The sequence below is a fragment of the Scophthalmus maximus genome, chromosome 19, assembly GCF_022379125.1.
Source record: "Scophthalmus maximus strain ysfricsl-2021 chromosome 19, ASM2237912v1, whole genome shotgun sequence".
NCBI lineage: Eukaryota > Metazoa > Chordata > Actinopteri > Pleuronectiformes > Scophthalmidae > Scophthalmus > Scophthalmus maximus.
Window position 1 is genome coordinate 564,261 of NC_061533.1, and position 16,408 is coordinate 580,668.

The 16,408-nt window shown below is 39.2% G+C and overlaps 1 protein-coding gene across 1 annotated transcript in view; it reads left to right on the plus strand.

Annotated features, from left to right (window-relative positions):
- tacr1a (tachykinin receptor 1a) overlaps positions 1 to 16,408 on the plus strand; it is a 75,230-nt gene that overhangs the window by 27,042 nt on the left and 31,780 nt on the right. The window contains exon 2 of the mRNA XM_035640996.2: positions 7,955 to 8,149. Coding sequence (XP_035496889.1) covers positions 7,955 to 8,149 — 195 coding nt within the window. The remainder of the gene's footprint in view (positions 1 to 7,954; positions 8,150 to 16,408) is intronic.

The following is a 16,408-nucleotide window of genomic DNA, read 5'->3' on the forward strand; positions in this document are numbered from 1 at the left end:
GTTTGAAGCAGAGCCAAAGTAAAGCAGTGACTGTGATCTCTCATTTTCAGCAGACTACTGGGAGCGTTTGATTTCAAAGGCCTCCCCTTCTCTTTCATATAATTAGTCCATTTAGCAGATTAATTTGGGTTATTAGTGGGATTTAAGCCTTTAATTGGAACTCTTTGGCTTAGCATGGCATTTAACTGGAGCTTTAATTAAAAGGGGGGCAAAAGAAGAAGAAAATAACTGATTTTGATGGTCTACAGTTATTTATATTCAGTATACAGTACTGGTTTTCCACCATAGACACCATACAGTATCTGTACTGTATTTACAATCTAAAATAGTTTTAGGAATTTAAATGTTTTTTAATAAAATCAGCACTCCACTGGATACATTTTTTTTTTCAATTGCTAACAAGCATCATTCAGTACTGGAATCATACAGTCTGCACTACCAACATGCATCTGGGCCAAACAACACCTCCAAAACTCATTCAAATCACCACAACAATGTACTAAACAAAATAAGCTTGTTCGACCCGAATACTGGCAAAATTTCCAGAGGTGGACAGTAACGGAGTACATTTACTTAAGTATTGTACATAAGTACAGTTTGAGTATTTGTACTTGAGTATCCTTTTTTTTACTTTGAGTCCACTATATTTGAAAGTCAAATATTGTATTTTTGACAACTACATTTCTATAAAGGACCTTCTTATGTGCGTTGAAGTCAGCGGATGATCTTTTTTTCTTCATAAAATGCAAAACTCCATAAACTGTATTCATGCAGTTATGCATGCATCTTAAATGTCTAATTGGTGTTGCCATATCTCTACCTCGCGCATGCACTACTAATACTGGGCAGCTGGTTGGTAGAGACAGTTAGCCAGCTACAGAGACGATGTCATTAGCAGAAGGTTGTAGGTTAGCTGTGCAAAAATATAAGTTAAATTATGGCTAGGCAGCCGTTGGAGATGACGCTTCCCCACCAAATCATCCATGGCCAAGCCAGGTTTTATGTTTGACATTTCTCAGTGGAAGGATGATTTTTACCATTTATATAGGAAATATAGTAGAGGAAGGGAGAGAAGAGGAAGGGAGAGGAGAATACTTTTGCACTTTTGGAATCAAAATAGTTGGTTGGATGTTACCCCAAAGTAAGCATTGTCTATATTTGATTGTGAATTCATACAATGTTTAGTAAGATTTTGCTATTCAGCAAAGTTTCTGTTAACGTTATAAAACTACAGGTGTCGTGCTGACAGGAACTAGAAAAAGAGCATATTTCTCCAGTGTTAGCATCTCTGCATTGGCTTCCTGTAAAATTCAGAATATATCAAAATCCTGCTCCTCACTTACGAAGCCCTTAATAATCAAGCTCCATCATATCTTACAGAGCTCATCGTTTCATTTTATCCCAATAGATCACTTAGCTCTGTAAACTCAGGACAACTTGTGGTTCAGAGTGTGTAAAAGTAAAAATGGGAGGCAGAGCCTTCAGCCACCAGGCTCCTCTACTCTGGACCCAGCTCCCAGTTTGTGTCAGGGAGGCGGAACGAAACAGAACAATAGCCACACGGAATAAACAGGTATCAAACAAGAGTCCAAAAACACTAACAGACTGCGAGGATATTCAACCTCGAACCAACAAGACCAGACAAAGTGAACCACAGACACTAAATAGACACAAGGTGGGCAGGGCAAATTGAACACAGGTGAGACACATTAGGAACAGGTGCAGACAGATCACAGGGGAGGAGACACAGGCAAAGTAAAGTGAACAGAAACAATACACAGGAAAGGAAGGGAAACCACACAAAGAAAGGGACTTCAAAATAAAACAGGAAACTCAATAAAACACAAACACGGTATAACAAAGATAACTTAACCAAAGCAAAAAACACACTAAGCACCTAAAGCGGCACAATAAATGGAAGATTAACTGAAAGTCCACTAGCACTAAAGTTCCTGGGGGCAGACTCATGACAACTTGTCCTCCTTTTATGTAGATGTATGTAAGTGGGGGTCACCAGTGTCCATACACTACATATATAGATTGTAAGGCTACAGCACACAATTATATTGTTATATATTATATTTTTATGTCCCGGCAGTTATTATTTTTTGTGTATATTTGGTACACCTGATGACAAAAACAAGGAAAGAAACATATTCATCCATATACAGGGTAATGCAAAGAGAATAGGAATTCTTATTCTTTTTGTGCCTGTGTGGGGGCAGGGCTGGGGGGGGCCTGGCTTGTCTCGGACACAAGCAAGGGGCTCCAAGGAAAAAAGGTTGGGAAGACTGGCCTAGACTGCTTGGGGAACTTATATCATGAGCATCTCTCTCCCTCTCTTTCTATCTCTCTGCCACCCATGTATTTACATTACATGTCTGTTTTCTCTCTCTCCAAGTGTATCTCTGACTCCAGAGCTGCAGGATCCAAACCCGTCATTATTATTATTATTATTATTATTATTATTATTATTATTAATAATAACATCATTGCATTTGTAAGTGTCAGTATTATTCCCATAATTTTAAGTATCAGTCTTGTAAAGATTAAAACTGCGGTTATACAGCTGTTCTCTCTCTCTCTGTCTTCTCTCCTCCTGTCTCTCCTCTCCTCCTCTTTCTGTCCACTTCTCCTGTCTCCCCCTCACCCCAACCAGTCGAGACAAATGGCCGCCGACAACAGAGTCCGGTTCTGCCAGAGATTTCTTCCTGTTAAAAGGGAGTTTTTTCCCCTCCTCTGTCGCCAGTCCCTGTAATATTGTAATATTGACTTCACTATGTAAAGTGCCTTGAGACAATGTATGTTGTGACTTGGCGCTATACAAATAAAATTAAATTGAATTAACTTTAACGTTAAAGTAATGCATCGAGCCCTGTATTGACTTTATTTACTTATTACTTTATTATTTTTGGAACAAGTCATATCTACAGCTATTCCATTGTTTGAGTTTTTTTTTAATATAAATTAAAAAAAGAAAATGTTGGTCCCTTTGTCAACTTAATTGTGTTTATGTAGGATTTGAAACATATTCAACAAGCCCTTCATTCTTCAGGCTCTATAAGCAAATCATGCATTTAGTGGGTTGTTTTAGAGTCATTATGTTCTTTATATACAATGCATTGCGATGAAAAAAAGTACTTTGAATACTTAAGTATTTTTAAAAGCATGTACTCTTGTACTTTAACTCAAATAATAATTTTACCCAGCAACTTTCCTTATTATTGGAGTAACATTTGACCAGGAGTATCTATACTTTTACTCAACAAATGGAGTTGTGTACTTTGTCCACCACTGTTCATGAAACACTTAGAAACACTAACAACAGGGAGCATCACATAAATTATGAACTTTTACCTTTGAAGTTTTAAGGATTTTTCACTTTCATAGAATAGGAAAACACATTTTTCTTTATTCACTGTAGTAATGTATAAGTAAGAAGAATGAATATATGAATATTTGTCTATATCCATGCATATGTAATTTACTGCAAAATAAAAGGTTCAAACTAAAAAAAAATCCTAAAATTCCAGGGCTGAATAATGATTACAAAAAACACACTAACAACAATATCGATAGTACAATCATCATACAGAACTGTGAAGGTTCTAGTCCTCCCTCGCTCCTGCATGTCGATGCAGATGTTCCGCCCACAACTGAGTCTGGTTCTCCTGGAGTGAGAAAGGCTTTTTTTCTCTCCACGGTTGCTCATTATGGGAACTGTTGAATTTCTTTGAGGTCTTGACCTCACTATGTATAGTGCTTTGAGATAATGTATGTTGTGATTTGGCGCTATACAAATAAAATGGAGTTGAAAACTTACAGTAATTTAATTTTGCATTTGGCCACAAGTTCACATCAACATCAGCAGTGTTAGTCTTCCTTCCTCCACCCATCCTCCCTCTCTCTGACACTCTTCTTTTCCCACCAACCTGTCTTCCACGATCCATGTTTCCAAACAAAATCCCTCTGAAGGCGTCCCCTGTTCTCAGTTTGGTCATGAGACTAAAAACACATATTTAGACTAATCAGAATTTGTAATCAGCTATGTTCAGAGTGATTATTATTTCATTTAACTGTAATTATACTGCAAGATTTTATATATATTTCAACAGATGAAGAAATGAATGAAATTTTCCATCATTCTGTTTTGAATGTGTTTTTAACCATTTTGAAAACAGTGTGTTAGCATTAGAAAAATGTGCTGCAAATATACTGTTGCCTATAAAGTTGGAATAAAATATTTTTTTACCTCTTCTCATGAAATGATGTGTTGTGATTGTGATTTATTCTTGATAGATAGTGTTTATCTTCTCAAAACTTTATTGATCAATTTCTTCAAAACATATCACAGTGAAAATTGAACCACAATTAACCTTTGCAAACTGTGTATTCAGGCTTAAGCTAAATTGGGGGTATTGAACAATAGGATTACGTATTTCTTACATTTTTCAACCTTGGTCAATTTAACAGGAAACATTTGAGAGGATTTCATGCATAAGAATATCCAATATTACTCTTTCAAATGTCACTCAGTCACTAATATTGAGTATGGCCAAGCTTGTAGATGTTGTCAATGGGCAGGGCGTCCCACTCTTTGGTCAAATCCCAGGCAAATTCATGTAGACTCTGATTTTTGGTCCCTCTCATTAAGGGCTTGGCCTAAGGCATCCCAGGCATGCTCAATAGGGTTCATATCATGGGAGCAAGCAGGCCATGGCATCTGATGCACCCCCTCTGCATCAAGAAATTCTCTCACTGCAGCTGCCCTATGTGGTCTTGCGTTGTCTTTTTGCATAGACCCTTCTTGCGTGTGGGAGGCAATGGTTCTCCAGCATTTCCATCCAGCACCACCAATGTCGTTTTTCCTCCATGATGAATACCGGCCCATACTATCATTGAGCCGCAACCTCCTTGAGTGGTTTCCTGGTTGCAGTCATCTCGGAGGTTCTCACCACGTAATCGTAGCACCCCTTTGTCTTCCATCTATACGGTCAAGGTTATAGCGGCTCTCATCCATAAAGACAACATGTCGCCAGTGCCCAAGCTGTAATCTTCTGTGCTCCCTAGGCCAACGAGATGGGCAACTCTGTGTTGAACAGTTAGGCATGGACACTTGGTCATTCGTTTTGCTCGGTAACCAAGCTGAAGCAATCTTCGATTTACAGTTTGGCGGGAAACGTTGATTCCATAGTGTCTTCTCCATAATCGACGAAGGCGACTCGCTGGCATTTTCCGATTTCTACGGCACAGATTAAGCAGTTGCCGATCATCTCTTCTGGTAGTTCGTCGTGGTCGACCTGGAGATTTTTGTGGCCTCAAAGGAACCTCCTCTCGATGATGTTTGAGGATTTTACAGAACGCACTCTGCGATATTCCAAGGGAATCAGCAATGTTAGCTTGTTTGCGTCCGTCCTGTTGGAGTGCAAGTACTCTTTTGCGTATTGCCAGTTGTGTTGGACGAGGCATAGCCTAGGGAAGTTCTGTGTCAAATTTGGTTGAAAATTATAGAGCCAATTCTGAAAACGTGGACTTACTGCATACAGACTTTAAGCAGGTAAAGGTCACCACAACGAATGTCTTGCCTTTTATAGCGCCAAACAATTGTTAAGCATGAATTAGTTTCACCTGTGTAACTGAGAGCCAGTATGTAATCATTGCACCTGGTCAAAGGTGATTACTCGTGTATAAATAGGAATAAAAAGAGGAATGTGTCTGAAAACAAAATTATTCCAACATTATGGGAAACAGTATATAGTGTTTTGCAGTTTGTGGAGTATGAATGAGATGCAAGTTCATGGATTTTGGAGAATGTGGTCATTGAAGTTCAAAAATTCACAGTTTGGTCCACATAGACTTCTGTTTCACTGACTATGTGAAGAGTTTTACAATATGATTTCAGTTTGGTCCAATGCATGTTAGCATCGAAAAAACTGTAATATACATGTAGCTTCCAGGTTACTAATTCGTTAGGAAGCGGAAACAATGTTTAAAGGTTTTAAATTAAGTCAATACAACCAAATCTCTGCAAAAAATCCTTGTAGAGGACAATGAAGAACTGAGATGAAGTTCAACGATTTTCTCCTCAAGTATTTTATTTTTACTGAGGAAAACTAGATTCTGTCAGCAAAAACGTTTTCCTGATGAGGTTCACTGTTACACTGTGATGATGTATGAGGTCATTTTCAGTTATTCATGCACTCCATTGTCTCTCTGATTAGGAGCATGATTATAACATGTGAAACGATCACTCAAACATTCATTTGACTTGGATTCTTCATCATTGCAGACACGCTTTGTATATAATGACTGTAGTCTCCAGAGAGCAAATGCATCTTTTCATCCCCATGAAAAAGAGCATACGTTTTTTTTTTATTTATTTTTTTACTAGTTTGACTTTTTGAAAATCAAAGCTTACTGTGTGGTTTGACCAGTAAATATTACTTTTAAATGTTTCTGATGGTGCTGCGTGTGTTTGTGTTAGAGAAGTTGTGAAGTGAAATAGAAATCTATGTATGTATTTATAAGACTGGTAAAGTCACACATGCTGTGTCATGTTGGCCCTCTACTTTAGCACTGAAACAGTAACGATCAGGTTCAAATGGTGACTCCCAGCTTTAAATTTAAGTCACATCAGTTTTATTCAAAGCCTAATGCCACAAATAAAACATGTTCGAAAGGGTTTTACAATCTGTACAGCATAAAAGACCTCCTGTCTTTACTGATTACTCACATGTAAGCGTTGCTTCAATGCTTGATGGTGGAAGTGTGTGACGCTTAGGGCTGGCGTGATCTTCATAACAACAACAACCAATAACAGTTTCCCACTCAGGACACACAACATAGTCGCCTGGCATAGCCAGACTAATACTCAAATGCGTATTGGTATTAACTCTCTGTTCATTTTCCAATTTCCAACGGACGCAGAGCAAAATGCCTCTGGACTCAATCGGATAGAAACGAATCCTGTGACGTCTGTTGAGCGACACGAAAATGTAAACAGACTAGAGCGTACCTAGAGGAGATGCCTGGGAAGATGATTCCACTATGTCTGTGAACGAGTGTTGCTGTTTTCTTGGGAGAAATGTGAAAATATCGGGTACTTTGTCAAATGCTTGTTCATCAGCAGCAGCCTTGGTTATTTACAAAAGTCAACCCGCCCATTATCAGATAATCGGTTGTAATTGGACTGGCAAGTTTTTTGCTGAGTAGAAATCCCTTCCCAATGGAGGGGATCCAGACTGTATTCTGGCAGAGAAAAATTTAAATGAGCTCCCAGAATTCGCAACAACATAGCTTGCTTTCGTGCTGACATGTGATGCTAGCTGTCCATGCAATACTTAAGAAAGGAAGATGGAAATGAACTCTACAACCAGATGAATACACACCATATTCACTTGCTGCCACTGCCTCCCCTCTCCAGGCTCATTGTGATGTTTCATGTCAGACAAGACATGTATTTGCCTTAACCTGATTTGATTGCCTTGTGCCTGCACTTGAGTATTTGTTTAAATGTGATTTGATTGGCTGGTGCTTGAGTTGAGCCTTCCTCAACCTGTACCGCACAAAGCGCAAGCAAGCAAGTGATGCAACAGGACCATAATGCAGTTCGGCAGTGCATGACGTCACCCCATTGAGCAGCGTTTCCATTGAAGATTCTAATGTGTACTTGTGTGCTATGTTAAACTCTCGATAGGAGACAACAAAGAATTGGATATGGTGAATAATATGAATTCGAATAAGCCACCATCAATATTTGGTCTCAAATCCTTTGCAGTCAATGAATGCCAGAGGGATCCAACCCATAGATGTGAGGACAATCCTTACATCTATCACTAATTGGGAGATTGTTGTATATAGCTATTACTCATGTCAGCCCCAAAAATGGTGACTCGCATTACTCCACCAGTGTATTTCAGCATCCTTGAATATTCTCCCCTTCACCTCTCTGCAGGTACATGGCCATCATCCACCCTCTGAAGCAGCGCATGTCATCCACAGAGACCAAAGTGGTGGTGGGAGTGATTTGGGTGCTGGCTCTGCTTCTGGCCTTCCCTCAGTACTACTACTCCAACACGGACCAGCTCCCAGGTCGGGTGGTGTGCTACATCGACTGGCCCGAAAACACAGTGTGCGACTTCAAAAAAATGTGAGTCTCCCTGCGGAACGGACATTCAGATAGTTAACACGCATTGTTAATTACCCTTCAATTTACAGCAAATGTGGGAGGATGCTGTTTGTATTCAGTGTAAATGAGAGAGCGCAGTGAGAAAGCACAGAGCGATTTTTGTGCTTTGAAGTGAAATAATTGAAGACACATCATAGGGGATTTATGTTCTTTCTCCTCCGAAAGGCAAACACTTTGAGTTTGACTGGAGAAAAGAGCAATTAGATTTGTATGAGTCCTCACCATGCATTTTCTATTTGTATTTCTGATGCTATACAGCTACTAAGGTGAAGAAACCAGACAGTATGTTATTTTCAAGAGTGCTTTTAAGAGTGGGGAATAAAATCACACACAAAAAAGGAAAATAATTTTCAAATTTGTATAAACCAATGGATGATTGTAAAGAATAACATTTGAAGGATCACTAACATATCCTAGCTTTTACCTTCACTTAGAGAGCTGTAAAAATTTGATGAATAGAATTAAATGAAATAAAATGAAATAAAAAAGAAGGACTTGAGTCTGTCAACACTCAGGCAAACCACAGCAGAATAGGATTTATATGAAAAGTGTAATCTGCATCGAGCCCTGTATTGACTACCAGGGGTGCTTTCCTCTTCCGTCACACCACAACAAATGGTGGATATGCAGTGTGTTTCGGAGGAAGGGGCCCTATTTTTATACTATGCCTTATTGATTCCAGCTTCTCTAAAAGCCAGCCCATCCAACTCTGCAATTTCACCTTAATTCTATAAATGAAAGAGTCTGTTCAAGCCAAATAGCCAACTAGCTAAGTAGTCCCTCGAGCAGCAGCATATTTAGAGTTTAGCCAGGGTTCTGCAAAGAATTAAAATTTCTAAACTGTAACCAAAATCCAGGGGATTTCACTCCTAAGACATACTGATTGTTGTTCTGCTTCAGAGTCAAGTCCAATCTTCTACTGTACATTCAAAGGCTAATTTGCTCCCTTAGTTAACAACATTGTGTTGTGCTTTTGTTTCTGCTTTTGTTCATTTCTCTCATGCTGCAACATTTTGTATTTCTCTGATTCATGTTTATAAACCCTGTTTAATGGAACAATTAGTTGAAGCTAGTTCAGTAGAATACTTTAATTATATTGGGAGAGAGAATCCATAAAATTACAGATATTGATCAAAATAGAATTTAAAAGAAAAAGTTTTTCATTTCAATAGTTTAATGATTGGACACGTCTCATCCTTTCTCGGGAAATGTGAGCTGGATATTTCAGGTTTCCCAAAAACTTTGTGTAACCATATTAGACCATGACAAACTTCCAGACTGTGATGTCACTCGTAATTAAATGTGTTAACCTGAGTTTTAGGAACAAATAAACTTCAGCAGATGGATGTGAAACAACCCTCCAGTGTCAAATTCATAATTCAAGCATCATTCTGCACATCCAACTTTGCAATTTGGATGTGCAGAATGTGCAGATGTGCAGCCAAATTAAGTAACAATAAACCAAATATAATACGACCACCATTACAATTTTCCCCATGAGCAGGCTCAAGCACACTCCAACGTTTGACAAAATGCTTGCCAGACATCATTTAAATTGGGTAAGAGAAATTTACAACGCACACCAAGAATGGTCAGGCAGCTCAATGACAGTCAGGGTTGACCAGTTACTGTACATTTGCTCCACATATCATCTTTCATTGGGCAACTAAAATAGAACCAAAGGACTTTCATATTACACCAGTGACTACTAAAAATTAATGTGAATCATTTTAACTCTCTGTATTTTACCGTTGCTAGTGCAGAGGAAATAGCACCCCTCACCCCATGATCTACTACCAGAAGGGAAAGCGAGGACATGCATTGCACATGCACATGTTAATCTTCCCCTTGCACACACTGAAACCTTGCTGTGCTAGACAAACTTTTGAAGCTCCTTAAGAAAAACGGGTTAAATGCAGAATGTCAGTAAGTGATTTATTCATAATGTTCTTTACCCTACCCCAGTAGTCTCCAATTTCCTCCATTTGTCTTTTTGTAATCCCACTCACACAACTGGCCGACACACAGATCAGGGCACAGACATGGGTACACTTCCAATAAATGTGCATGGAATACTAGTTTAGCAACACAGAAAAACCTCTGATCACAGCTCTGCTGATAGAAACCTCTCAGCTCATCAGCGACAGTGTTTACTCTGCTCTGCTGCCAGCCTGCTATTGCCTTCCTTTTCAACAGCCTCTGTCACATTTCTCCATGGAAATGTATTTTGTTTTGAACTGCACAACAGCAATTTCATTGTTCATGATGAGATGCCTGCTGCACATATTACTTTTTTAATGAAACTCTAATCAGTGACACATTGGAGCTGAGTGAGAGCGCAGTAGTCATTCATCTCAGCTGTTAAAGCTGTAAATGACACATCTGATTAAGGCTGACCTTAAGGTCAGGTCCCACATGCCTTTTCTTAGCAGACATTTCATCATCGTCACTGTCTACATGCTGTACAATGGCCAATCTGCTGCCTTCCCACAGTTGATGGGAATTAGTAAGCAAGGTCTCATAGACGATTATTAAAAGATGAAACTGTTGGTGAATACACGTTAACATAGTTAACTGCTCAAACCCACCACACATACCTCACTGCATAATACACTCTGACCTACACAGAAAGACCACTTAGACACAGTCAGCAGAATAATAAGAATAAGAAACTTGTCTCTAAAATGGAGCTTTCTTAAGGTTAGAAAACTTTGCAATGTGGGAAGCAGCTCTGGATAAGCAAAGCAAGCATGTGAGACAATGGCAGTAACAAGTAATCACCACAGAACCAAACTAGCACTGTCAGGTAATTCCAGCCCAAAGATTGCACATATCAAGCCTGTTCAATGAGTAAGTGCATGTACTGTACTTAAAGTATACTTCTACTCTACTACAATTCAGATGCCAATATTATGTTTTGTCCACTACATATACTTAAACTATAGTCAGTGGTCATTGGTAAGATTAAGATTGCAGACAAATACACACAGCCTCCATTGAGCAGCTGCTTTTTTTTTACGCTTCCCCAGCACTTGGAAATTTGATGTCATAGCGACGCAGTCACTGCCTGCTGCCTTACCCCCAGCGCTCATCCGTCATTCCATTGCTGAGCCATCAACAACACAAGAAAAATCAGGAAGCTAAATCATTGCACAGGATTCCCAAGGATACAAGAGACCACAACTAACTCAGAATTATTTTACCATTGCAAAATTCATCGGTAACCGGTGGGAGCCACGGCCCATGACGTGTTGCTGTTGCTGGGGCAGACACCCCTGCTGTTCAGGACAGTGAGGGAGCGTGCGGACCGGCCACTGTGACTGCACATCCGCCAGTGTCTCTGGCCCAGCAACAGCTCAGTAGATCGCTCTGACGTCTTCCGCCACGCAGGCCGCTGCCGACACCGGTCAACGTTTAATTTTGGCGCAGTCGGGAAGCTGGGAGAGAGTTTCTCCAGGGCAGAAGCTTCCTCGCTCCGGGACAGCACGGTCTGAGCCAGCTCTGAGCACGGTGAACAGACACACGGTAAACAGAGAAGGTGGTTGGCCTGACCGTGTGTCACTCAGAAGACAGTCGGCCAATCAGAAGAGAGGCTCATCAGATATTTATTAGACAGGCCAAAATGTACCTGTTTCTTTGCAGAGCTCCTTAAAAACAGCTATAAAACCATATTGAGATGTTTTTTGGTACTCAGAAAATATATATATATATCCTCCCTAATGATATCAAAACTTCTAATAAAACATCAGAAAGGTGTTCAATATGGAACCTTTAAGCTGTTTTCATACATGAACTCTGGAGAATGTTCTGGAGTGTCCAGACTTTCTCCAGAGTTTGCCATTCACTTATGACGAATCCAGCAGGAGATTGTGCAAGTCAGACGTGTTCACACCTACAGAATATTTCCGAAACATTCTGGGACATCTGGGAAGAGCATGCAGTAGGCAGGACATGAAGATAATTCAGCTGCAAAAAGCAGTGTTTTTGTTTACAGTTATCAACACGCCCACTAAGTCGCTGAGATTTTCCAGCTGTACATGGGGTCTCTCCGACATTTCAGACAATGTCTAGAGCAATTTTGTGGACATTTGTGTTACAACATACAGCCCTCTGGAGTAGTTTGGCTTAGTGCAGGAAAGCAGCTTTTCTTTGTTAAAAGCACCAAACCACATTCATGTTACACCAGGGGGTTGGGTGCTTTTAGCGCTTCATGTCACTGTGCAACAATCATCAAAGAATGATTTTGAGGAACATTAGAGCGAATGAAACATAATGACTATAGGTCTAAAATCTCAATCTCCATGACCTCTGCCCAAGCTTGTACCTATCACAGCTCACACAGGAGATGGTTCCCCGACATGTCCAGATATTTATCTAATAGATATCTGGACATGTCGGAGAGGCGTCAGTGATTCACTTTGGCCTTGATGGTTTTATTGGAAATCTGTAGTTCACAGGAGAGAATCTGTGCTCAAAGTAAAAAAAAAAATTCTATCAAACATTTGAATTTAAATACTTCCTTTGTGTTAATTCTACATTAAATCCATAATTTTACATTTAAATATCCATTATTACAAATTTCAGCCTCAAGAAAAAAAATGTGATTAAACATGATTAATCACAGCAAATTGTGCGATTAATTAGTTAATTTTTTTTAATCGATTGACAGCTACTCTAAAGTAAACCTTCATCTTGGTTATAATGTTAGCAGTACATTCACATTACCTTGTGAAGGCTGTGAGGATAAACAAAATGTTCTCATTTTGGAGAACCTTCCCCCTCGTCTTTGTCCTTGTGAAAATATTTGCTTCTCATAAAAAATTACTTGAACATCTGTTAAATAGAATGATATTACTCTGTTACCCCCTGTATTCTTTTGCCTCAGCTGGCAGGCAAAGTCAAAAGAGCAGCTCCTCTTCCTCCTAACACACACATTCAATTAATTATGTATACAGATACAAACACACATGCAGGTGCATGCACATTTTGATCATGCACCTTCCTTCATGTAACCTGCAATTTAAAGCTACTGTAGAATAGATAGAACTGAGGGTGAGGCACTGAGGGTGAGGCATGACCCGCCCTACTCTGCCTCTGATTGGTGGACCCTGATATTCTTATACTATCTCTAACCAATAAACATTCCTCATGTTACCAACCTAACAACAAAGGCAACTAGTAATAGCCAATCAGTACTGAGAGAGTAAGGCAGGTCATTCATTTAAAAGCATTTAAAAATTTGGCGAAAAAAACGTTTTTCAGTGGTCCCCTCTGTAACAGTTGGACTCTGACTTTCGCTACTTCCACTTCTCCTCCAAACTCTGTAAAATGACAGCGCTGATCACCATCTCCATATTAACTATGCATAAGTACCTCATACAACCCCACTTCAAAATCACTGAACTATCCTTCTGTCGGTGGAAAAAGGGTTAAAACAGCATCCCAATTACAGGCTATTTGTCCCTCTGTTGACTTGATATGACGAAGAAAATAATTCCTCAGACTTTAAGATTCAGGCAATCAGAATGTTTAACATTTTATTGAAACTATAAGCATGCACTACCAGTTGATTTTTTAAAAATAAATTACTGCTACTAAAATATGAAACCAGTTTTAACCAGAGAACTGCAATATAGATCAGAAACTATATATTCTTGTTTTAAGATACATGGATTGTACAGTAGCTAATGTTTGCAAGCAGCGGCATAGCAAAGGTCTTCACAAGTTTGAGAATGTATCTGTCAAGAAATGATGGCAGCCAAACGTCTTTCATTGCTCTGACAAACACTGAAGCCACAAAGATGTCGTATTCAGTCTCAGAAATATCACAAGACACTGAATTCCTTCACTTGTTTTGTTTAACACAGCAACACCTGACATAAGATAAGAAGCACGGCTGAAACAGTGACATCCCAAACAATATTAAAAAGGCCCTGGGAATAACTGTTTTAAACCTTGACCTAAATATGTTTCAAGTGTCAGAACCACATACATGTATCTTTTGCTGTAAATGCTTTAAATATTTTTCAAACTATATGTCAAAATATCCCTACACTCTCAGTAGCGTTGTACTTTTTGAATTATTATGTGTTTTTTTCTGTGATACCACCACCATATTGCCAAGTACTCAGCCACTTTAATCATGCAAATCAGTTAGATAAGTAAACCAATCCATCAGCCCTCTCTGCAGGATGTACACTTGTGCTTCATGATTTACTGACTGGAGGAGTTGGGATGAAGCAGCACTTCAGGAAGTGTCCATATACCACTTAGACAGACATGGCATCTGGTGTCATGAGTGTGTCATTCAGCATCACTGTTATGTGTAGTGCTATTGGTTAACATGATCCAGGGCGCAGAGATGTGGCATTTCAGTAGTGTTCAAACACAGTGGGAGACTGTGGACCTTGCTGTCTCTCAGAGGAGTGACAGCAGTATCATCCTCCTTGCAAACAGGTCACACTGACAACATCTGACTTTTTTATGAGACTAGGTTTGCTTATGACAGATTCACAAAATAACACACAAATCTTTAGCAGTAGATAAGCCAATAATTGAAATATGTGGCCCAATGCCCTGGAAATTCATCACTTGTTTTGAAGTTTCGCATTTTGACCAGCGCTATCTCGGTGTTTTTCAATCACACATATTAGAGGGGGCCGGGGTCTGACTGAGAGCTCGTCCACTGCGCGACCACCTACTGTACACCTGCATCACCTGCAATTGGAAGGTACTAGCTGTCAATCATGCTGTATCCACACTCCAGAGCATACCATGCTTTAAAGTCTATTTTACTCTAAATTAGACCATAATTTACTAAATGAACATCATGCTGTATTAGAGAAGACTTGAGACGAATTGAGACGATAAACTCCTCAGGAAAATGTTTATTGACATTATCATAGATTTCTATAGAAAAGGACTACTCTTTACAACCAATGAGGGTTGCCCTCTGCTGGTGATTCCAGAGAATACAGGATTCAGGCACTTCCACATTGGCTTCCATTTCCAAACCGGTGACTACAACCTTTTTATATACAGTCTATGGTCATCACATTGTTTTCCATTAAGATGAATGTTATCGGAGGCAATGCTAATTACAAAAGCAGACCACCTGTTGTGCCTCATATTAAGCTTGTTTTCAGGAAATTAGCAAGTTGTTGCAACCAATTTCACAACATACAATACTCAAACATGCACATAGACAAAAGGTCTAAGAGTTTTCCTTAGAGCTCATTACTCCCATGGAAACTTGTGAGCATTCAAATCTCATTCCTGCAACTAAGTGGATTGCAGGATCTTCCGTTTACTCTGATTGTCCTCAGCCTTAAACTTTCTCTGTGGCTAGTGGTTTGCTGCTTTAGTGGACACTCTTGAGCAGTGCTTTATTACACCGATGTGGCAAAATGCTTGACTTCTTGTTTTAATTAAGACAAGATTTGGTTTTACTGCGTTTCTCTTCTCCACTCATGTGACAAAAGTGTGGAGGGAAAACAACACATTTATCACTAATAGCATTAACAATGGCTCTGTTGCATTTAGCTTCTCCCCTACTCACTCCAACTGCGTAGGGGAGGAGTCAGACTCACTCGCTCGCTTTGTAGGCAGGATCAGTGACTGATGCTTCCCCACATTTATTAGTTACTTCTCTCCAGTGTCCAGCCTATGACTGATTTTTTAACCTCGCTCTTGGGGCAGTGTCATCAAGGATGTGTCAGGGAATAGACTCAATGTAGAAGCTAGTTATTTTCTTTTAAAAAACAAATGGAAACCAATGCTGCACTAAGTTCAATTGTGATGAGCGACATTTTCATATTTTCAGTTGGGTTTAAAAATAATAATAATAATAATAATAATGATAATATATATATATATATATAAACATTAAGGAACATGGATGCAGACAATGTTTTTTCCTGATGCATTGCAGAGCTATATAATTGTCAAGCATGTACATTTTAAAAACTGTAATTAACTTGAAGTGTGCACTGTGCAACTGTATGATCTAGGAAAATACAAGTATTGGATTGGGACTCGGTATCGCAATATTAAATGACATGGATTGGGGGCAAAAAAAGGTTAAGTAAAGTGCATCCTGAACAATGAATTATTAATATTTTATTTTACTGTGGTATCGTCCCATCCCTACTAAAAATTATGCTTTTCTATGCAAACAAGAAATGAAACAAAAAAAACTCAAACAAAAACCTACAATTGCCT